The sequence below is a fragment of the Camelina sativa genome, chromosome 4, assembly GCF_030686135.1.
Source record: "Camelina sativa cultivar CO46 ecotype springtype chromosome 4, ASM3068613v1".
Classification (NCBI taxonomy): domain Eukaryota; kingdom Viridiplantae; phylum Streptophyta; class Magnoliopsida; order Brassicales; family Brassicaceae; genus Camelina; species Camelina sativa.
In genome coordinates, this window is record NC_141883.1 from 13,384,971 (window position 1) to 13,408,579 (window position 23,609).

A 23,609-nucleotide genomic window follows, 5' to 3' on the forward strand; every position below is an offset into this window, starting at 1 on the left:
ATATATATACCACGTTTTTTTTTAGTTAAATCTTAGGGTTTTGTATCCGTACCTATCCGTACATATCCCTACTTTTTTACTTTAGATTTTTATTATGGTATTAAATTATTTATTGGACAATAATAAATTAGATGTGGTAATCCATATTATGGCCCAATTGAATCATATAATTTTATGAAGGAAATAGACATTATATAACTAAATTTTGTTTGTTTTGTTATAAAACTTATAGATTTACTAATTTTCTTTTAAAAGAAAAATGTGGAAAGAACTCAAGAAAATTATATGGTGTATTTTTATTTTTATTTTTTTGGCTCAACATCAAATTTTCATTATCCAAAAGATACAACCAAATCATAGGCACATTACATTCACCTCTAAAGACTTGGACCAAATCAAAAGCAATGGTTGATCAAGTACAACCCTGGAACACTAGGCGGATCCAACGCTACCTAACCGAGAACCATTGCATTTTTTAACCACAACGAGATAAATAACACACCACGACTCAGTGTGAGATCATTTCTTAAACCACCTAAATAAACCCTATGACACGAAAACAACTACCAACACAGAAAAGTCCAAGTCCTATACTGAAGAACAAATCAAATCCAAGCTATAGAACCTTATGATCTGCAAGTAGAACTTGTCCCAATAGCTTCAACACCCAGAGGCGCAGTATCAGAAGAACTAGATATCTCCGGCTTTCATTGTTCCGGTCCTAAGCCAAAACGGACAGAACGTCCGACTAACCCGATCAAGAGATACGAAGCAAAACTAGCATAAACAGAGGCTTCTTTGAACTAACCACACAACAATCATAATGCTAATCACCTAAAGATAAGAAATTGGAGCACAAATTAGCATAGGTTCACCTCACGATGCATTGTCGGATTGACCACTTAGCTTCTGCCTTGTAGCCCCGCTTCTTGGCCGGACTGAAACCAGTAGGTTGACGAAGCTCTCGAGAAACGTCAGCTTTGAGGAAGTCCTCAAATCTCAGCCACCGACGCACAAGGAAGACTCGCCAACAACCGGTAAAAACAAAAAACCCGACTCCACCATTAACTCCGGTCAGCTAGGATCTCCGGCAGAAGGGTTAGGGATAGCAGGAGGGCGCGACACAAGAACCCTGATCTGACACCCTGAATCTGCTTAGAAGGCCGCCCGGAGCAGCTTCATGAGAAAGCAAAGAAAAGTTGCCTCTTATTTAGTATGTTTTAACATCCACTCTTATTGGGTAGAGTTGGTTATGTGTCTCTATCTAATTGGTCTAATTTATTATATCAAAAACAATTTATTTTTATTTCCTTTCGTTCTCTTTCTTCTCTCCATCTCTTCCCGATACTCTCTCGAAGCGTAGAGAAATTTTGCCTCACTTTAATTTTTTTCTTTCTTTCTTTTCTTTCTTTCTTTTCTTTCTCTTCCTCCTCGATCTCTCTTTCGCGAGACTCTCCGAACCACAGAACGGAAAGAGATCTTTTGACAAAATCAGAACGACAAATCGGCTAAATCTCTCGCTCGATGCGGGTTTCTTGTTTCCGGCTCCTAAACCCGATGAGTCGAAACCTAATCCAGGATTTATCGAACGGATCGTGAGGAGTTCTGAGCAGCGCAAGGTAATTACATAACTATGATTATGAATCTCCTGCAATTACGTTGTGTCTTTGGTTTAGTTTTGGGGTTTGATTTCAGAAGATATCTAAAGGAGCTATTGGATTGAGTACTAGTGTAGTTTAGGGATTTTATAGCTGCATTGCTGAGGAATTTGAATAGCTTTATGTATCTCCTAGATCAGATTTCTTCGATTACATCTCGTTAATAGAAAAAGGTTAGGATCAGTGGATTTGTTAAGTAGTTTATTCAGTATGCTTTTAGGTTCTGTGACTTATATTTTGAGACTGGCTTGAGAGGAATGTGCTTAAACCATTTGTAAGGGAGACATCATTGGTGTGGATACCTTAATTTAACAATTGGTGTGTATCAAAGCTTGAGCGAATGCCAAGAGCAAGTTGGATCATCTGTAATTTCTCTATTTCTTCTATCTTATTCACTGATGTTGAAGTTGATATCTCTGTTTGCATTCTTAGGACTTCCATAAATTTTTTTTCTTTTCAGGTAATGGTTGGCCAAAAGGAGCAGAGGACTTGCTGTTATCTTTGTTTGGAATTAATGCTTGTATGTATGCAGGTCCTGGTACAATCTGTAAATCTCGTTTGTATTGGCCACAAGAATACTCAATGCTTGTCTGTATGCAGGTCCAAATAGAATTCAGCCAATTTGTTTTTTTTTTCTTGTTTGCATCATTCATGATAGAACCTTAATTGTTTTTTGATGACTTGGATTCTTTAATGGAACAGGTTTAAGATGCATGGAAAACCAAACACCAAAGCCACCAAACCCTTTTGGAGCTCAAGAGCAAGTTTAAAACATTTCATATCGAATACATTGACAGCGTAAGCCACCAAACCATTTTGGTTTAGCTGCTGATTTGTGATCTTCAATCACGTTTGGTTTTAAGAGTTTTCTTGCAAGCTAGCATCCAATACTTTTTGTATTGAATAATTTCTCATTTTTATAAAATCTAAAATGTTTAAACATTTAAACTAATTATGTTCTACTTAAAATATTTTTATTTTGAAAAAAATTATTTTTATCAAAAATAAGAATCCCAATTAGAGTTCTACCATTGGAGGGGAATAATTTTAATTAACATTCTAAAAGTTCTTATTTTTAAAAAGTACACTATTTAATCTTTTAAAAAAATAAGAGTCTCAAAATAATAAACTCTCAATGGAGATGCCCTAACTTAATATTGTGCTCATTAAATCAAACAAAAATTTGCTGTAAAAAAAAAAATGAATTAATAGTTGAGTATAGGTTATAGGGAAATTGGCATAAATAACATACAAAAAAATTATAATTCATTCACTAACTACTCTAACCATTATAAGATAATATACTCTATATTATCTATATTATATACCATTTTATCCTTCCCATAACCACCATCCTTACCATCTTGCCACCATCACCTTTTGTAACATCCCTGAACCATTTTTGGTCCGAGTGTCGATCGACATCCTTGGTGTGTCGATCGACACCAACATTCCTGGTTTCGATAGGTTTGTTTTAATTGATGTTTGGTTCGGTTTGGTTCGATTGGAAATCTTTATACCGATTATATAAGAGGAGAAGCGACAAATTAAGGGTTTTGGGAGGTTGTTTTGTCGCCGTTGAGTGAGAAAAGAGAGAAAGAAGAGAGAAAAACGTTTGAGAGTGTTCTTGAGAGATTTTGGCTTGTTCTTGGTGGTTTTTGGCGAGATTTGTAGCTGTAGAAGGGAGAGTTGTTGTTGGGAACGAATGAGGAGCTTCCTAATGTGTTGGTCCCACCGTTTCTATTCAAATCTTACTGTGAAAGAGGTGAGTGCTTGACCATGGTTGATCTAAGCATGAGATCTCTTTTGTTTAGCTGTTCTTTGTCTATTTGTGGTGTTTGCTTGCTTGGGTTTGTTGTTTTCGGGTTTCCCATAGGTTCCTGAGGTATTTGGGTGAGTTTGGGACGGTTTTGAGATGGTTTGAAACGGAGGATCGACGTTCGTGTTCGTGCAGTTCGCGTCTGCAGAAGTAGTGTCGATCGACACCAATGTGGTGTCGGTCGACACCACTCTGTGCCAACATCAGTCGACACTGAGTTAGCATCGGTCGACACCTGTCTCATCTGAGACTTGTTTTCCTGGTTTGTTGTATTGTTTGTGTTTGTTTGCTTGTTTAAACATGAAGGTCTCAGTTGCTTGTGTGTATAACCTAGTAGATGGGAGGACGACCTCACTAAGTATTTATGATAATACTTACGCATCTCAATTGTTGTTTGTGGTGTGCAGGTAAAGGCAAAGTGGTCGCACAGACAGCTATCTTCAAACTCCGCCCCAGCTATCTTCAAACTCCTCTCTTGGACCAGACAATCTTCAAACTCCGCCCCTGCTCTGTTACGCAAAGTGGTCGCACAGGCAACTCTATCTATAACATTTGGAGGCAAAGGAACAACCTTCTCCATAGCTCTTGCAGGCTCGCCCCGTCCATCATCTTCAAGATACTCGACAGGGAGGTACGCAACATCATCACAGCAAGAAGACTAAGGAAGTATTGGCGAAACCTAATGCTTCTTTGGATCCGTTAACAACCCAAATCTTTGTAACTCTATAGCAGCTTTGTTTTATTTTTTTGCCTAAGCTGCTGTTGTGTAGGTATTACCTTTTGTAAAACCTTTATTCATTACTAATGATATTTACATGTTTAGCAAAAAAAAAAAGAAGGTAAAGGCAAAGTGTGATCGTGGAATCAAGGCGATGAGGAGGAGGATGTTCAAAAGGCTTGATTGATTGTGGTCTAGCTATTGTTAGGTTGCTAGCGTTGAGTTGATAGAACATTGTACGATGTTGGAACTTAGTTATTACATTGTTGGTTATTGGTTTATTGCATTGTTGATTATTGAATTGTTATGGTTGGAATTTTTATTGGTTTAATGGAATTGTTTTCTAATCTGCTGTTGTTGTTTGTTGCTAGGTTGTTAGTGGGTATGGGACCACTAGTAAATTATTACTTGTTAAAAAAAAATACGGGAAGGGTTGTTTCACCTTTACCCCCTACCACCACCAACACCACCACCATCTCTTTACCACCATCACCATTAGGGTTTTCAATGTATTATCCTTTAGGGTTTAGATTTCCTCCAACCACTACCGCTGGAGAACCGTCGGACCACCGGCGGAGAACCGCCACCGCCGGACCACCGCCAAAGAACCGTCGGGCCACCGCCGGACCACTGTCGGATCACCGTCCACCACCACCGCCGTCCATCCCTATCCACCACTAGCCTGAAACCAAAAAACCCAAAATAGTAATTTACCCTACTCTTAATTCTACTTTTTTAATTTTTTTGAATAGATGGCTATATTATTGGGTATATTTGCCTAATAACCAAAACAAAAAAAAAACATAGTATAAAATACCATCATATTTGAAAAATTTTGAAGATTAGGATGAGAGTGTAACAAAATTACCATTTTAGTGTTTGTAGGTGGTGGAGAGCATGGTGGCTCTTGGTCGGAGACGGTGGCCGAAGGAGGTGGCCGGATACCGGCGGACGAAGGAGGTGGCCGGAGATTCTCGCCGGAGATGCTCGCCAGAGATTGTCAGCGGCCGGAGAAGGTGGCCGGAGGTGGTCGCCGGAGATGCTTGCCGGAGGTGGTCGCCGAAGATGCTCGCTAGAGATTGTCGCCGGTGGTTATGGGCGGTGGTCGGAGGTGGTAGTGGTGGTAGAAGGGTGGTAGGGTTGGTGGTGAAGGGATGGCTGGAGATAGGATAATAGAGGGGTAAATGATGTCATTAATACATAAAATATAGAGTATATAGTACATAGATGGTTAGTATGGTTAGTTTTTAAATGAGAAATACCCCTCAATAGCACTAATCTAAGTTTCTCTTCCAAATCTAGCACACACAGTCAAATTTTCCAAAACTAGCATTTATGAATTAACATAATAATTAAGAAAAATCGAAAAGGGAAAAATTGACATAATTTTTTTGTTCACATCGTCTCTTTACCTAACCTCTCACGAAAGATCTAAAATGGAGATGACCCCAATTTTTGTGTTTTCAATGGAGATTACCCAATTCTTATTGCTAATTCTCACAAGCTCCTATATCTATCTCGTAATCTCATCCTTCGTGTTGTCACCTTTAACCTGAAGCGAATCTTCAAGAAGTTTTGTTCTTCTCCCCTGCATTTTTGGTTAGATCTACTTTTTAAGAATGTCGATTCGGTATATCTCTCAAAATTGTGCTTTGAGGTCGAATTAGAGAGAGGCTAACGGTGCTGAACCGTCAGCGGCAACACTATTGGGTACAGATTCGTCATGCGAAGGTCACAATAGTTTTGTCGGCAGCAGCGCTGGTCATGACAGCGTTAAAAGAGCTGAAGAGAGATAGGAAGAAGGTGGAGAAGATTAAGCATAATGTTTGGTGATGTGATTGAGATTGCTAGGATCATAAGGCCACTCCTAAGGAATTGAGTGGTTTAGTGAGAGAGATCTTGGGGCCTTGTGTTTCTGTTGGGTCTACTGTGGATGGTAAAGATCCAAAAGATATTCAACAAGATATTCAAGATGGTGAAGTTGAAGTTCCTGAGAATTGAGATGAGGTTTGTATTTATCCAGTCTCATGTTTATGCTTATTTTGATTCTTATATAAAATGCTTAAACTTGTCATAGGAATCTGAATATGCGTTTCTAATATGTTTGTTTGTTTAGTTGAGAGTTTGTGTAGAGAATTAGATAGAGGCTTTATATATTATCGATATTGTTTAGGAGATTAGAGAATGGATGGTTTTGTTGGTACATTATTGAAACATCAACATTTGATGATTGCCATACTCTTCTAGCATAAGGTCCTTCACATGGTCTTATAGATACATAACTTTTGTCCCAAGCTTTGCTGCTGTTACATGAATGCTCAGAGTCCAAGGGACCAGTGACATGTGTTCTTCTTGCACTGGTCTGAGTATTTTTTGAAGAAGTTTCAGTCTTAGAACTGTCCCATCCATTTAAGCTAGACAGATCTGGAATGTGTTTTATGAGAATGATAACTGCTATTGTTACTGTTAAAGATCTGTTTGCTTATTACTTTGGAATTTCATTCATATGTTAATCATCATAGAGTTTCTCACATAAATAATGATTGGAATTAAGCTTTGTCTAAAATTCAGGAAGCATTGTCGAAAATTTAGGAAAGGATCCATAAATATTAGGAAGACCTTCCTGAACAGATTTTATGAAGTATTTTAGTGTTATGCCTATGATGTCTTTAAAATATTTCTTTACAAAATAGAATTATCTTCTGTCTTGTGTTGTGTTGGAGAAGTGTGTGATATCTTTGATGTGTTTCATTCTAATGTGGATTTTTTGTTTACATATTGATTTCAGCAAAGAAGAAAGAAACGGTGTAAGGAAGTTGAATATGTTGTTCCAAAAAAGAAAGGTAGAGTTGATGATGAACAAGATGTTCCATGGTGGAGAATCCAGCATGTTAAACCATCCTGAATTTAAGCAAGAACACTTTAAATTTGTAATCTTTTTTAACTATTATTTTTGTAAATACCATCCTGAATTTCAATAAATCATTCCTAAATATTATTGAATCCTTCATAAATTTAAATATATGTGTTTCTAGATATATATATATATATATATATATATATATTTGTGTATTTTGGATCAATGTGTCAAATATTAGTAGATTACTCCATTAGTGAGGGATAATGATTTCATTTTTATGCACATTCTGATGTTTGAAAATCTAAACTTTTTTATGAAAGTCATCATGAAATTCAATGTAATCCTTCCTGAATTTCATATAATACTTCCTGAATTTCATATAATACTTCCCGAATTTACTATAATCTTTTATGAAGTTCAGTGACAGTTAAGCCAAAGTGCTAACATATATATATATGTGAGAATGTTATACATCATACAAGTACCGAAAAATCTAAAAAAGTTTCTCAAGCATTATATATTTCTAAACAACATAGAGTAAAATTGGATAAAAGAACACAATATGTCATCTACATATATCCAAAGCATACTTGCATCTTGTGTCATTTGTAGATACATCATTTAGCTTAGAGAAACCTTCAACCCTATTTCCCGTGATTAAAATTGAAATCAGTGAATAAGTTTCAGGAAAGTTTTCATGAATTTGCAACAATGGTTCCTTAATCTTCAAATGTGACTAAGAAACAGATCAATACAAGAGCAACAAACAGCAAACATGTAACAATCACAACTTTTCCTACTAACACAAAAAGGTGAAAATGACTCTCTCTATTACATTTAATAGACTTCTACTCCTCTAAAAGAGGAAATTGAAGTGAAGCTAGTGATTAGTGTCTACAAGGAAGTATAATGTACACAACCTTGAACATGAAATTCCATATCCATATACTATGAAATCATATAATCACTACTACTGATGCTTTGGTTTTATTAGCAAGAAAAAAAACTCACCACTCTAATTTTCTTGAAAGAGAAATGACTTGACCAATTGTTCATGTTAGACTCCACTCAACTCTACGCTTCCCCTGTATATGTTATCAACTAACCTAAATTTCCAGAAGATACAAACAAATCATGAATAATAGACAAATAATCCTAGATATTGTATTGACATGGTAGAGGAAACATCCAATTACATTCAAAATCAAATTTACTGTTTTTACAAAAGGTAGTAGAAGTTTTGGTAAATACGATCGATCTGTTCTAAACAATGGAGCAAAAAAACAAACCTTCGTCACTCCCGTTATGGGATTTATCGTTGTTGAAGGTCACAAAACAGAAAATTCCCCAAATCCAACACTAACTAAATTATTCAAATTAAAATTAGAGATATACATATTTGGACCTGGAAAGCTTGAGCTATCTCTTCTTTCTGAACCAGAGTTCGAAGATCTCTTTGGTCCTTAGATTCATCCTTGGGTTCCTCTTCAATATCGGGAACACAATTGCTGATTTCACTAACTTCGGCTTGATGGCTCACCGATCCGATTGGGTTCGCCGGTGGAATATTTGGAATCGACAGAGAGCGAGGAGTGAGAGAGAACAAGATTATTGCAATCTCATGATTTTGACGAAGGTTTGTTTTTCAATCTCATTATTGCAATCTCATGAGAGAACAAGATTATTTTTAATGATATACAAATTTGTGCTAAATTTAGAATATTTGAATATATATGTTAGTTTTGGAACAAAAACTTAAATGTGTGCTATTTTTGTCAATTGCCTCTTTTAAATTATAGTAATTTTTTGAGTTATATAACCCAATTCCCCTATATTATTTGTTAGTTATTTTTTTTTTGCTACTCACCTAATTCACCCTGCGTTATATACACCTCCTTATATTAAAATCCTCTCAATTATTTTTTTTATCAACTACAAACGATAAAAACCTTTTCATTTTCTCTCTTTTATTCTAGTTATCATTTATTTAATTGCTTCCCTTTTCATCCAATCATCCATTATCTTATTTTAACTATAATGTAATGTTTGTTAACCACAATCGCACCAGTGTTTTTAGGACAATAAATAAAGATACTTTGACTTAAGACAAATAAAGATATATCCACGTGGCATCCATTGACTTTTCGTACCTACGTAGTAGTCGCCATGTAAACAGAGAGAAACCAAAAATACTCATAACCTTTCGTTTCAGAGATCCAAAAAAAAAAAAAAAAATCAAAGAGAAGGAGTGAGTACGAAACTCTACAAAAAAACGATGCCGTATTACACCAACGACGACGATGACGTCGACGATTTCGCAGATTACGATCCGACGCCGTATAGTGGAGGCTACGACATCACCGTAACGTACGGCCGTTCGATTCCGCCGTCCGACGAGACTTGTTACCCTCTCTCGTCTCGCGCCGGCGACGCGTTCGAGTATCAGCGACCTAATTTTTCTCTAAACCACGATCCTCCTGCTTATGAAGACCAAGCTCTTAAGACCGAGTACAGTAGCTACTCCCGACCCGGACACGGTGGATCTGATTTTAGCCGGAAACCTAATTCTGGATATGGCGGAAGGACGGAGGTTGAGTATGGTCGCAAACCTGATTCCGGCTATGGAGGGAGAACGGAGGTTGAGTATGGCCGGAAAACTGAATCGGAGCATGGATCTGGCTATGGTGGGAGGATTGAGACTGGTTACATGAATCCTAGCCATGGAGGTCACAAGGATGGTGATGAAGATGGTCACAAAAAACATGTGAGTTTGTGAAATTGAAATTAGAATTTATATACTCTGCATCTAGATCTCATTGTATGTGAAAATGGTTTGTTTGGATGAGTTTGAAACAAATGGTTTCTTGAAATGTTGGTGGCAGAGTGGGAAGGAGAAGGAGAAGAAGAAGGATAAGAAGAAAGATGGTAATATCTCTGAAGATGATGAGTTCAAGAAGAAGAAGGAGAAGGAGCATTACAAGAAGGACCATCATGATGATGATTATGATGAGAAGAAGAAGAAGAAGAAAGACTATGGTGGTGATGATGATGATGAGAAGAAGAAGAAGAAGAACTATGATGATGATGATGATGATGAGAAGAAGAAGAAGAAGCACTATCATGATGATGATGAGAAGAAGAAGAAGAAGGATCATTCTTATGATGATGATGATGATAAGAAGAAGAAGAAGGACCATAAGGATTATGATGATGACAAAAAGAAGAAGAAGGACCATAAGGATTATGATGATGACAAGAAGAAGAAGAAGAAGGATAAGCACCACGGCCATCGTGACGACGATGACTAAAAAGGCATTCTTGAATTTGGATTGCATTCCTATGACTACTAAAATAAGTAACTAAGCACACTTCTCTCTACGTTTATGTTAATTCTTGTTTTGTTTTTGCTTCGCATTTGTGCTAACTTCGATAAGACCTCAACAAGTCATATGAAATATGTGTAGTGTGTTTTTTTCTAGTGATGTCGTTTGGTTTAACGAATCCCCCTATTACACTTTCTGACCCGTATATGGCCTACTTGAGGACCCTTTCACCTGCAAAGTAACGGGTTAAGTTATCTACCGGACCAGCCCTTATCTGTCCATGGTGTTTAAAATTGCTAAGAGACTGACATCAACACCAATGATTCAGAGCATAAAATAGGCCCGACCCGCGGTATGCCTAGCGTGAGAGGACTAAGGCTCCTTTTTGGTGTGTAATACAAAACAGAACCAAATCGAGAACAGAGAATTTAAACCACAAGCAGACTTGTTTTGAAACAAGAACCACAATCATATTGATATCAAATAAATATTGTCGGCGCTTATTTACCGAGAAAATACTTTATTTTGGGTGGTCAGCTAAAACACCTACTGAGCTATGCTTAAATTCATTTAACGGTTTTGATTGCATGGAGATTTTTCAGCATTAATGGAGAAAGTTGGATCTTTTAAGTTTTATCTCAACATTATTTGGTTATAGATCTCTTCATTCAAACGATGAATGACCATTTATTGAACTAAATCTTAAACTTCATCAGAAACTCTGCTCTGCTAGGTTTGTATTTATGTTATATCCTCCTAATTTTTTTAACACTAAAAGACACTGTAATAAATCAATTTCACATGCCTATTATGTAACAAACAGAATAAAAGACCTCAAGATTGGTGGACTCTAGTCTAACAAAACAAAATGCAAATTTTTTCAGTTTCTCAAAATTCGAGATTAAGAAAATAAATTGGTTTAGTAAGTAAAAGAAACCAAACCGAAATCACCAAAATCTTTTAAACATAATAAAACAGAAGCAACAACATGTTTTGATCATAGGAGCTTTTTCCTTTCCAAGAATGACTTGAGGTGCCATAGTTGTAAACCGGCGACGGACAACGTAACCGCCAACGACAATATACTTAGTGCCGCCATTCTTGAATTCGTTGATCGGTTCAACTCTTGCATTTCACGCTCCCTGTCACAGTTTCACATTACACATTATAAACCACAACAAACTGACTTATCATTTTTATGATCACTACATCATTGTTAATCGAAATTCTCAACAATCTCACTGGTCTACTGTCTACATCAGACGAAATGCAAGCTCACAACCCAGTTTGCAACAGTTTGAGTGGTATGTTACATATATATATTAATTGGAATAAAATAAAAACTACTCATTTATAGACTTGGCTATGTACCTCTCTCGGAGCTGAAACATTTCTTCATGTATAGTTTCTGTCACGTCAAGTAACTTCCTCACCTCAACCTCCAGCATCTGGAGATTAACATATTATAAACTTAACAACAATAAGTTATACACGAAGAAACTATAGTTATGTTTTAAACACATATATATTGTTATGTTACGTTGATTTGGCCTCTTTTGGCAATGGTGGTCCAATCTTTAGCCTCTACGCCACTTTTCCACTCGAAATCAACCGCGAATTTTGCCACAGGTCTATAACCTGGAGCAACAAAACACGTCATGTAATCCCCGGTTTCATCTGCCGTGAACACGAACTTCCCAGACTCTACATTCTCTGCGTGATGATGGGTTTTCCCTTTTGGGGACGTCACCTAGATATACATACATATATTTATATACATCAAACGTGATTTCTCCATCAAATGAATCATAGATTATAATCCTCTCGATTCATAGTTAGTGCTTACAGTGACAAAGAGTTTGTGAGAAGGCGGAAGATGTTGACCTTCGTTTGGATTGACGATGGAATAAGTTCCAACCGTCATGTAATTAAATTTGATATCATCGGAGATACATTTGTGGATACCTGATTCCATATCCAATCTCGTTGATTCTCCTTTCCGCATCATCATCGTCGTCAACGTCATCATTGTAATGATCCATTTTAACGTCGTTGTCATGTGAATCTTACATCTTGATGGTTGCAAATCCATCTTCCAGTTTTCAACAACAATGAAAATTTGGGATTTGTTAGAAAAAAAATAAAATATTATGAAGTCTTGTTTTGGTTTTTGTCAAAATTTCTTACATTTGTTCCGTGTAACAAGGAACTGATGAGTTTAAGTTTAGTTTGCTAAAAAAGGTCAAAGGGACTATCACTTTACACTTGTGGTTACAAAAAAACCTCGTCCACGAGTTTTGTGTAATAGACGAGTAATGCAAAAATATTCTCACATTTTTGTTTGTGGATTTAGATATGGTAATAAAATTAGTTCGACCCATATACCCAAATACTGTAATGAAGTTAAGGAACCACTCAATAAATAAATGAATAAAAAAGTTAAAGATATTCGAAAAGTTAAAATGAAAAGTAAATTTGCGATTTGGAGTTTTAAAAGTTATACTTTAAAAATATTTTTGTCAAGATGCCTTACTAGTTGTAAAAGGGTTTCTTGTCTATTATGTTCGACCACTCACGCTTTATATACAAATGTGTACAAGAGATATTCATATAACCTAATACAATCTATTAAACCGACTAACAAGGTCCAAGTATAATACAGCCCAACACCCCTCCCTCAAGCTGGAGTGTGAAGATTACAAACACCCAGCTTGTCAAGAAAAAAAATCAAACTCTTTTTGTCCCAACGTTTTAGTCAAGATATCAGCAAGCTGAGATGCAGAAGAAACATGCTTCGTAGCAACCGTCTTACGTACGAGTTCATCCCGGATAAAGTGACAATCACGAACAATATGCTTAGTACAAGCATGAAACACAGGATTTGCAGCAAGTTTAATAGCAGATAAACTATCTGAATGAAGAATCGTGGGAGGAGTACAATCAATGCCAAGAGCGGGAAGCAATCCACGCAACTAGAGAATCTCACTAACAGTTGAGAAACACGATCTTGCTTACTAGTCATCCAAGACACGGGCGAACCACCAAGCTGAACAAACCAGCCGGTGAGAGAGCGACTAGTGAGAGCACACTTACCCCAATCAGCATCACACCAAGCAGTAAGAACCAACAGAGTATGCGCTCGAAGAAGTATCCCTTGACCCGGACTATTTTTTAAATAGCAAACAACACGTAGAGCAGCGGTCAAAAGAGCCGGTTTGGGAGCAGCCATAAACTGAGAGAGAATGTGAATAGCATAAGATAGCTCAGGTTGAGTGACACCTAGATAAATCAGCCTGCCCACCAAGCGGCGATAACGAGTTGCTTCAGAACCAACGAGAGTTTCACCTTTAACCCAATCAAGACGATGGTTCTGTTCCAGCGGAAATGAAACATGTTTGACACCCATTAGACCGGTTTCAGCAATAATATCAAGAGCATATTTCCGCTGACATAAATAGATACCTGACGGACTACGCGCAACCTCAATACCCAGAAAATAACTCAGCACACCGAGATCCTTCATGTGAAAACAGGAGCTTAAGTAAGCTTTGAACTTGTTGACAACATGAATCGAGCTTCCCCTGATAATCAAGTCATCTACATACACGAGAACATGAAGATGAGTGACCCTATTTCCGAATATAAAGAGGGAATGATCAGAATCATTTTGCTGAAAACCATAAGTCTCCAACGCTTGACTCAGTTTGGCATACCAACATCGTGGAGCTTGTTTGAGACCATAAAGAGATTTTCGCAGACGAAGTACCTTATTGGGATTACTGGACTGAAAACCTGGTGGAAATTTCATATAAACCTCTTCATCAAGATCACCATGAAGAAAAGCATTATGAACATCCATTTGATGAACCTCCCAATTCAAAGATGCCACTTGTTGAAGAAAATACGAACCGTGACAATTTTAGCAACAGGAGCAAAAGTTTCGTTATAGTCAAGACCCTCAGTTTGATGATTGCCAAGAACTACAAGCTGCGCCTTGTACCTTTGAAGAGTACCATCGGCATTAAACTTGAGACGAAAGACCCACATACAACCAAGAGCTTTCTTCCCCGGGGAAAAATCGTCAGGGGTCCATGTTCCTGTATCCTCACAAGCAGTTATCTCATCTTTTATAGCAAACCGCCAATTTTCATCTAAAACCGCCTCTTTGAAAGATTTTGGTTCAGTTCCAGCCGTAATTGCAAAAAGAAATGCTTGATAGTTCTCGGAAAAACTTGCACTCGACAAGTAATTATCCATGGGATAAGGAGTAGCCGATGGATAGGGGTTGGCGAGAACGGTGAAAGCATAATCAGCCAACGTAGTTGGAGATTTCTTTTTGCGCTTACCACCTGCAAGCGACTGAGAAGAGGCAGTTACAACAACCAGAGATTCCGAAGGAGCTGATAGGACTGGGGCAGGTACAACAACAAAGGATAAAACAAGAGAAGAACTATTAAGAGGAGGAACAACATAGTCTTTAAGAAGCACAGAGGGCAATTTCTTTCGATGACCTCTGCCTAACAGCTCGGGTAGCCCTGGAGACGAAGAAGACACACTGTCGAGTTGTGAATCGACTGAGTCAGAAGATGAGGTATCCAATGTCGACTGAGGAAGCGAGGGAGGATTCAGAGTAGGCAAATCGCGAGTCTTAGAAACCAGATCGTTCGGTGTCAAAATGGGAACTGGCAAACCAGCTGTAGACGAAGACGGAGTTACTGGTAAAAATTCATCATCAAGAACAACATGAGGAGGTGTGTCTGCAGATGCCAGGACGGGTAACGAAGGAGACACAACAAAAGGAAACTCCATTTCATTGAAAATTACATCACGTGATACAGAGACAACCCCTGTCTCGAGATTGTAAACGCTCCAACCCTTTTTACCAAAAGGGTAACCAAGAAAAACTGATTTCGAACTACGAATAGCAAATTTATCACCACCACGTTTATGGTTATGAACATAACACAAACATCCGAAAACGCGAATATGTGTCATTGGAGGCGGATGTTTATAAATCAGCTCAAAGGGAGTTTTGCCGTTAAGCAAATGTGTCGGAGTACGATTTATGAGATAGCCAGCTGTGAGAGCACAATAGCCTCAAAATTTGAGTGGAAGATGTGCATGAAACATTAGAGCTCTAGCGACATTAAAAATATTGCGTTCAACACAACCGTTTTGCTGAGGAGTCCCGACACAGGATGTCTCATGAATAATCCTTTTTTTCCGTAAAGAAATCGGAAAGACATACAAATTCAGAACCATTGTCACTGCGAACTGTTTTCACATGAGCCGAAAATTGTGTCTCAACTAATTTAAGAAAATTCTTAAAATGGCGGGGAGCATCACTCTTAGAAGGAAGAAGATAAATCCATACAGCATGAGAGTAGTCATCAAGAATAGTAAGAAAATACTGAGACCCACAAAGGGCAGTCGTCCGGTAAGGACCCCAAAGATCACAATGTATGAGTTCAAATGGGAAACTCGTCTTATTATTACTCAAAGGAAAAGAATCATGTGTTTGTTTTGCTTTAATACAAATGTCACAACTTTGAGAATCAAAACCACTATGACTACTTAAATCAGAAAACTGCAACATTTCCATGGCTGTAGAAGATGGATGACCCAACCGACAATACCAGACATCAACAGACACCGAGTGGGCCTTGTAAGCTGCTGCAACGTCCAAGCCTCTAAAGAAATACAGCCCATTTTGTTGTTCACCGACTCCAATCAGCATCTTGGTAATGCGGTCCTGAACAACACAAAGCCGGTCAGTAATTTGCAAAACACAACCTCTATCACGAGTGAGCTGTGAGACTGAAATGAGATGACACTGAAGTCCATCAACAAAATAGACTTCTTAAAGATTCAGTTTGGTGCCAAATGAAACACGACCATGTTTAGTAGCGGTGGTGAAACGACCATCCGGTAGTTTAATTAAGACCGGTGCCATATCACAGATATCAAACAAAAACTCAAGTGTTCCTGTCATATGGTTAGATGCACCAGTATGAATTATCCAAGATTCAATGAAAAACTTACCAGATAGCCGCTTAGTAGGAGGAACTTTTCGTTCTTCAAGCATATGAACTAAAAGCTTCCATTGATCGTTAGTAAGACCACTAATACCAACACGATCTGCAGCAGTTAGAGGTGCTTGTTGCACAGGCAAAGTAGAAGTGTTAAGACCAAAACCAGAAGTGAAACCACTGGTTGATGCAGCGACGTGATTAACATGAGCAGCATCCAAGCCTTTGCTTTGCATTGATCCGATGGCAGCAGTATGAGGACCACGACCCGTGACATTACTCGATGAATTTCCTTTGGAGAAATTATTCCCACTCTTAAGCTTGGTCTTATCCAGACACCAATGTGGATAGCCAATACGCTGAAAACAGTTTTCAGCAAGATGCCCAACTCGACCACAGTCTGAACAGGTGACAGAAGAACCTCTGTTTTTGACAAAACTACGAGGAGGCCGAGAGGCTGTTTGAACAGCAAAACTCACACCGTCTGTCCTCTCATCATGTAGACGACTCAGTAGTTTTGATTCTTCATCTTGATACACCGTGTTGTAAGCTTCCTCAAGGCTGGGCAGAGGAACCCGAGAGAGTAAAGAAGACTTGACGGAACCGTACACCGTTTCGTCCAAGCCCATCAAGAATTGGTGAAGCTTGTCCTCTTCTCGCTCTCTGCGAACTTCCTCCATTGTCTTGGCTCTTTGGTAGTCAGCCAAGTTTCGCCACAGTGGAGTAAGTTTGCGAAGTCTATCGTAAGACGTTGAACACGCTGTCCATTCTTCATACCAAATCGCTTTTGGATATGTTCCGAAAGCTCATGAGAGTCATCAGTGTGAGAAAGAGATGAAGACAAATTTTCATCAATAGTAAGCTTGATCCAGGAAACAACTAGTGCGTTGTTTGCGACCCAATCTTCAAAGTCCGGTGATGTTTCAGCTGGCTGAGGTATAGTACCATCAGCAAAACCAAACTTTTTCCTTGCCTTTAATGCCAAGCGAAGGTTGGTTGCCCACTCATCGTAGTTAGGACCACGCAACAGTGGCTTGGAGATCAAAGTTCCAGGATTATCACCAGAAGATAAGTCATACGGTGAGATCGTACGACGGCTTTCAATACGTGAAGGGTTTGTAATTTCAGTCAAAGCAGAGGAAGTTGATGATGTGATTGAATCAGACGTAGCTATCACTTAAGAAGAATAACAACTGAGAAAGAGAGTTGTATTGTAGGTCAATACACGAAAAGAGATCTGGAAGCAGCGGAGATAAATCCAGAAAATCGAACAATAACCTTTAGAAGTGTTGGTTATTGCTCTGATACCATGTCAAGAAGCCTTAGAGCATCTTTACTCCAGAACGTGTAAATCTTGCTCAGAAAAAAAAAAAAAATTATTACACATTTTTATTTTTAATTTATTTTTAAAAATATATGCCAATAAATGAACGCCACATATCGAGGAACGTTTCTCACAACGTTCTCAAAATACTCCAGCAAGGAGTGTTACTCTTCTTTTTACTTTTATCTCTCATCTTTTTCTTATTTTTTTAATAAGAGTAACTACATGAGTAACACCAGTAATCATGCTCTTAGTAGTTGTAAAAAGGTTTCTTGTCTATTATGTTCGACGGCTCACGCCTTATATACAAGTGTGTACAAGAGATATTCATATAACCTAATACAATCTATTAAACCGACTAACAAGGTCCAAGTATAATACAGCCCAACACCGATATAGCCCAACAATTTTTGGGGTCTTTAACAAAAAAAAAAGAATATTTTGGGGGTAGACATAGGAGTTTGGATATTCCGTTTAGTGATATCCGTTCAGTTTTGAGTAATTTGGGTAGAAGAGATTAGTATCCATTCGAGAATTTTAATTTTTGGTTTAGATTCGGTACGGTACGGTTGCTGATAGTTTTGACACGGTTCAAAATATCGAAATATCGATTAAAAATAGTAAAATTACTAAATTTTTAAAAGTTTAAAAACTTCCGGATATTTTGGATATATTGAAAATGTTTCCAATAAGACTTCAAATATATAATTTTTTTTTGTTAAAATAAAATATATAATTTATCTACGTATCATTTTCATATTTGTCCATAACTTGCATCAACAGGATTTTAATATATAACGCCATAAATGTAAGAACTGTAATTTGTTTCCTTAGCATGCAGTGATATTTTTTTCATCTGTTATGATTTTTTTTCCTATTATTTGCATGAGATGTTGTATTTGAAAGGAACCATAACTCTGTTTTTTTTTTTCTCTCCCATTTCTCGTTATAATTTTATTTCTACACACACATATATAGTCTTTGATTACCAGATAAAAAATAAAAAAAAATTGAATCCAGCTCTTACACACCACAATAAAAAATCCATAACCAAAAACTAAAAAAGATTAGAGACACAAAGGATTTTTTTTCTTCCCGTTCTTGCTACATTTCCCGGAAAAAAATAATTATAATCTTTCCGGGGAAAAAAACATAAACAACCAGATCAAGAAAGATGAAGTTTGGAAGAGAATTCGAAACGCAGATGATCCAAGAATGGCGAGAAGCCTACATGGATTACCGTTCTCTCAAATCAATCGTCAAACAGATCCTTCGTTTTCGCTTACAAAAACGTCCTCCTCCTCCACCTCCACCCTCGGCAGAAACCGCACCCCTCCAAGCCGAAGGCCAAGAAGGCGGTACAGGCTCCGCGGGGTTATCAAGAAGAATCTCTCTTTACCGCGCATTTAGCGGTCTAACGAACCGAGCTTCTCGCTCTCCTAGAAAATCACACAAGCCTCACAATCCTTTGAGTAGTAAACGACATAATCATCACCATTATCATCTCTTTGACGACGACGAGGAACAAGTCATTTTGATCAACGAAGACGAGTCAGCGAGCTACACCACGACGTTTCTTAGCTCGGCTGAGGAAGGAGGAGAGATGGAGGTTCAGTTTTTCAGGCGGCTCGACGGTGAATTCAACAAGGTCTTGAGGTTTTATAAGCAAAAAGTTGAGAATGTTATGGAGGAAGCTGATGAGCTTAGTAGACAGTTAAATGTTTTGATTGCTCTTAGAATTAAGGTTGAGAATCCTAACGTTCATCTCCCTCCTGACATTAATAGCGTCTCTAGTGCTCCTTCTTCTCCTCATGCAACAATGAGGACTCCAGGTTTGTTTTAAGAATTCTTAATATCTAACGTTTAAGGTAATGAAGGTTAATGTGAATGTTTTTTGATATTGTAGCAACTTCACCAATGGATGTGATCAGAGAAGTGAAAGAGACAGAGGATAAGAAAGTGTTTAAACCTGCTCCAGTAGAGATATTGGATCATATAAAGCTCAAGATCGAGCCAGAGACTCCATTGTCAACTCTTAAATTGATGATCCTTGGTCTCCCTAGTGAGCAAACCTTTAGCAAACCTGAGCTTAAAAGAGCAGAGGAGCTTATGAGCCGTGCTTTTGTTGAGTTCTATCAGAAACTTAGGTTCTTAAAGAGTTATTGGTAAGAAACAAGTTTCTAAAAATCCTTACGTTTCTTGAAACCATGTTTTCTTATCTTTTCTCTCTTTGCAGCTTCTTGAATCAATTGGCGTTTGCAAAGATACTGAAGAAGTACGACAAGGTTTGTAATCTTTATAGTTTTAACTAGGAATCTTGGTTTTTTTTTGTAAATGTATTAGTTCTTATTTGGGATATATGTGTATTGTTTATGCAGACTACTTCAAGGAATGCATCAAAGCCCTATCTAAATACAGTGGACCACTCGTATTTGGGTAGCTGCGATGAGGTTATAATACATATATTACCACCTCTTCTTTTCTTTTATTGTTGTCAACCAGACTTATATATCGTTTACATTTTCAGGTCTCGAGGCTCATGTCGAGAGTGGAAGCGACGTTTATTAAGCATTTCGCCAATGGAAATCATAGAGAGGGAATGAAATGTTTAAGGCCTAAAACTAAGAGGGAGAAACACAGAACCACATACTTCCTCGGTACTGTATTCATCTTTTTAGCTTTATTATGATAGTAAGTTTTAGTATCTCTCATAGACTAAAACCTCATCTTTATCTACAGGCTTCTTTTCAGGTTGCGCTGTGGCTCTCGCCATTGCAATAACGGTTCTTGTACATATTAGAGGCTTAACAAAAAGCGAGGGACGACATCAGTACATGGAGAACATCTTCCCTCTTTACAGGTCGGTTACAAAGTTACATTTACGTCCAATGAAAGATAGAGCTAAAGTAACATTTTTTTTTTCTGCAGCTTGTTTGGGTTTGTTGCGGTTCATTCGTTTATGTTTGCAGCAGACATATATTTCTGGAGCCGATGCAGAGTAAATTACCCGTTTATCTTCGGGTTCGAGCAAGGGAATGATCTTGGTTATAGAGAAGTCCTACTTGTAGGTTCTGGTCTAGCAGTTTTAACATTCGGAGGAGTCATCTCGAATCTTGACATGGAAATGGATCCGAGAACCAAAAGTTTCAGTGTTATCACCGAGCTAGTTCCTTTAGCTCTTCTCGTTGTAAGTTATGAGAAACAAGATCATTGACACCAATCTTTAAAAATACATAGCTTTGAAACGTTCTTTTTAACTTATGATCGCAGTGCTTGATGATTGCGCTGTTCTGTCCATTCAATATAATATATCGCTCGAGCCGATATTTCTTTGTTGGAAGTGTCTTTCGTTGTCTTTTAAGTCCTCTCTACAAGGTAACGTTCAGACCAAGTAATAAAAACTTGTAAAAGACGTTACATATAGTTTGTGAGTATGTTTTTCCTTTGCCAGGTTATTCTCCCGGACTTCTTCCTTGCAGATCAGTTGACAAGTCAGGTAACGAGTTTGCTTGGTTTAGCATCTGGTTGATCTATATGTTGCTTCCTTTATAGAAGAACATTAATTTGGTTTTGGTTTCTTCACAGGTCCAAACATTCAGAAGCCTATTGTTTTATGTTTGCTACTATGGATGGGGTGGAGATTTCAAGAAACGAACACACACATGCTATGATAGTGAAATTTACAAAGAACTCTACCTTGTCGTTGCCATCATTCCTTACTGGTTCCGCTTCGCTCAGGTACTTGGGAAAAAGAATCCATACTTTACATTAAACCCGCAACTCTTTTTGTTCCAAAAAACGTTAAAATCTTTACGTTACATCAACTCCGTGATTCATATATTATTTAAAAATACTGAAACTCTGTAGTTTATATCGAAGTCGTATCTCTTACTGTACGTTATAAATCATATTTTAACATCAAATCCTGCTGCTTCGAAATGTTAATTACATGCAAAGCTCGACCCTTTCAAAATGTATGAAACTTTGTTTGTTTTTTCTATTGTAGTCTATAAGGAGGTTGGTGGAGGAGAAAGATAAAACACACGGCCTTAACGCGCTGAAGTATCTTTCGACTATATTAGCAGTTGCAGCTAGGACAATTTTTGAGATGAAGAGAGGGACATACTGGCTAACGGTGGCTGTAACCACGTCGACCATTGCCACGTTGTTCAATACTTATTGGGACATTTTCAAGGATTGGGGTCTCATGAACCGCAACTCCAAGAACCCGTGGCTTCGTGACAAACTCTTAGTTCCTTACAAAAGCATATACTTCATTGTCATGGTAAACCAAAAACAAATAGAAATAAATGCTTATTTTCAGGTTTGAATTATAGCGTTTTCGCGGGATTTCTAACGGCTTGATTGGGATTTGAAATGAAGGCGGTGAATGTAGTGCTGAGGCTGGCATGGATGCAGACGGTTCTTGGGATTAAAGAAGCTCCATTTTTGCATAAAAGAGCTTTGGTTGCTGTTGTTGCATGTTTAGAGATTGTTCGCCGCGGTATTTGGAACTTCTTCAGGTTCAGTGTTAGCATAAAACCTGATTTCAGATATTTTGATCCAAGAAAAAAAAACAGAAGATAATGTTGGAGTGATCTTTGTTTTTGCAATCAGGTTGGAGAATGAACATCTGAACAATGTGGGGAAATACAGAGCCTTCAAATCTGTACCTTTGCCTTTTCAAGAACTTGGAGGAAGTAAGAGCGTGTAAATAAAATTTAGTATCCCTAAAACAAGCTAAATTCAGATTACTAGTACATCATATGGAAATTGAATCTTCTCAGTTTTCAACAAATATAAATTAATTTCTTGGTTTTAACTTTTAACTTTGTGAATGTAGCAAATTAATGATGAATACATGGAATATGTATAATGGATGTCATTATTATAAACATTTTATTCAACACATATATTCTATTAAAATCCTTCAAATATATAAATAGTTTTGCATTTCTGGCAACATTTAAATGCTAAGGTTATGTAAATAAGGTTGCTCTATAAATTCAAATTTTGTTTTTTTTTGTTTTTTTGTTCACCAACAATAAGTTGAAAAGGGGGATCACAGATGATTTATTACTTGGACTCACAAAGGTTCTATTTCAAGGAGATCACAGAAGTTTGCTGATCTATCTATTCAGGAGATCCTACAGTTAATTTGTTTACTAGTACTAAGTTTCGGACTACGTACAAAACACAAAAGAACGATTAACACCTACATATCATAAGTTAGCCATCTAAAATCCTTATACTTTCTTACTCACCTTACGCATGCAACAACACTTATATCAAAGCATATAAGACATGTTCAATTATTGTCCATAGGGTTCTATAAGTAAGTGGTACCTGCTTCTTATGACACGACACACTCTTAAGCTAGGTTTAAGTACATATGCAAGCCGGTAGTGAAACATACATTACTTGTGATCAGAGTTAAAACATGAAGCTAACTACATGCATTAAGAAAGAACTTAGAATGAAAGTATAGTTCCAAACTTACATATGAATCTAACAAACCCTAGAATCGCCATCTAAACTAATCGATCATCACCCCTAATTTTAGAAGTGTATTTATGGACCATAAACATACATCGTCTCTTGGTTAAACATCAAGCCTCAAATGACATAGTGAACATAAATTAACCATTTAATCATGATATTTACTAAATATTAGGTATTCAAATGACATTTTGAGAATTAACAACGTGCACCTTAGAAAGTGGAGGTTTTTTTAGAGATTTCTATTATTTTATTAGAAATAGTATTTATAATGTTTTGTTAGCGTAAGATTTACTGTTTCATTGCATGGATTACTTTACATCCTTAAAATTGCGTCAGATATGATATATTAAGCCAAAAATAATTGTACATGTATGAA

General features: G+C 37.4%; 4 protein-coding genes across 6 annotated transcripts; 3 read left to right on the plus strand and 1 right to left on the minus strand.

Moving 5' to 3' along the window:
* Positions 1 to 404: 404 nt before the first annotated feature.
* LOC147945707 (glycine-rich protein) lies at positions 405 to 5,473 on the plus strand. Its single transcript, XM_087509332.1, has 5 exons — positions 405 to 416; positions 1,467 to 1,619; positions 2,191 to 2,258; positions 2,361 to 2,456; positions 5,072 to 5,473. Exons 1-5 carry the CDS (start codon positions 405 to 407, stop codon positions 5,331 to 5,333), a joined length of 591 nt encoding a protein of 196 aa, XP_087365458.1. The 3' UTR covers positions 5,334 to 5,473.
* Positions 5,474 to 6,108: 635 nt separating this feature from the next.
* Positions 6,109 to 10,556, plus strand: LOC104780152 (uncharacterized). 3 transcript variants are annotated; one of them, XM_087510148.1, is made up of 3 exons: positions 6,109 to 6,131; positions 9,232 to 9,819; positions 9,938 to 10,556. In XM_087510148.1, the coding sequence occupies exons 1-3, from the start codon at positions 6,129 to 6,131 to the stop codon at positions 10,361 to 10,363; spliced, it is 1,017 nt and encodes a 338-aa protein (XP_087366274.1). In that variant the 5' UTR covers positions 6,109 to 6,128; the 3' UTR covers positions 10,364 to 10,556. The 3 variants fall into 3 exon arrangements, with proteins under 3 accessions (XP_087366274.1, XP_087366275.1, XP_010502932.1); XM_087510149.1 differs by having other exon boundaries at positions 6,109 to 6,124; XM_010504630.3 differs by lacking the exon at positions 6,109 to 6,131 and having other exon boundaries at positions 9,237 to 9,819.
* A 664-nt stretch (positions 10,557 to 11,220) lies between these two features.
* On the minus strand, positions 11,221 to 12,604 carry LOC104780150 (transmembrane emp24 domain-containing protein p24delta11-like). Its single transcript, XM_087509063.1, has 4 exons — positions 12,225 to 12,604; positions 11,919 to 12,128; positions 11,750 to 11,826; positions 11,221 to 11,520 (listed from the first exon to the last, which is right to left on the minus strand). The coding sequence occupies exons 1-4, from the start codon at positions 12,468 to 12,470 to the stop codon at positions 11,376 to 11,378; spliced, it is 678 nt and encodes a 225-aa protein (XP_087365189.1). The 5' UTR covers positions 12,471 to 12,604; the 3' UTR covers positions 11,221 to 11,375.
* Positions 12,605 to 18,610: 6,006 nt separating this feature from the next.
* Positions 18,611 to 22,657, plus strand: LOC104780149 (phosphate transporter PHO1 homolog 9). Its single transcript, XM_010504625.2, has 13 exons — positions 18,611 to 19,563; positions 19,638 to 19,896; positions 19,968 to 20,016; positions 20,110 to 20,181; positions 20,259 to 20,388; positions 20,471 to 20,591; positions 20,660 to 20,918; positions 21,002 to 21,106; positions 21,183 to 21,227; positions 21,317 to 21,469; positions 21,738 to 22,016; positions 22,115 to 22,254; positions 22,349 to 22,657. The coding sequence occupies exons 1-13, from the start codon at positions 18,906 to 18,908 to the stop codon at positions 22,443 to 22,445; spliced, it is 2,367 nt and encodes a 788-aa protein (XP_010502927.1). The 5' UTR covers positions 18,611 to 18,905; the 3' UTR covers positions 22,446 to 22,657.
* Positions 22,658 to 23,609: the final 952 nt, after the last annotated feature.

Bases quoted from the DNA above. Each gene is read 5' to 3' on its own strand.
- LOC147945707 (XM_087509332.1), top strand. The intron at 1,620-2,190 runs GTAATTACATAA...GTATGTATGCAG, and splicing joins GGAGTTCTGAGCAGCGCAAG to GTCCTGGTACAATCTGTAAA. The intron at 2,457-5,071 runs GTAAGCCACCAA...TTACCATTTTAG, and splicing joins ATATCGAATACATTGACAGC to TGTTTGTAGGTGGTGGAGAG.
- LOC104780152 (XM_087510148.1), top strand. The intron at 9,820-9,937 runs GTGAGTTTGTGA...TGTTGGTGGCAG, and splicing joins AAGATGGTCACAAAAAACAT to AGTGGGAAGGAGAAGGAGAA.
- LOC104780150 (XM_087509063.1), bottom strand. From the start codon at position 12,470: ATGGATTTGCAACCATCAAGATGTAAGATTCACATGACAACGACGTTA. The intron at 11,827-11,918 runs GTAACATAACAA...GTTAATCTCCAG, and splicing joins CCAAAAGAGGCCAAATCAAC to ATGCTGGAGGTTGAGGTGAG. The intron at 11,521-11,749 runs GTACATAGCCAA...AAACTGTGACAG, and splicing joins ATGTTTCAGCTCCGAGAGAG to GGAGCGTGAAATGCAAGAGT.
- LOC104780149 (XM_010504625.2), top strand. From the start codon at position 18,906: ATGAAGTTTGGAAGAGAATTCGAAACGCAGATGATCCAAGAATGGCGA. The intron at 21,107-21,182 runs GTAACGTTCAGA...TTCCTTTGCCAG, and splicing joins TTTTAAGTCCTCTCTACAAG to GTTATTCTCCCGGACTTCTT. The intron at 22,255-22,348 runs GTTCAGTGTTAG...TTTTGCAATCAG, and splicing joins GGTATTTGGAACTTCTTCAG to GTTGGAGAATGAACATCTGA.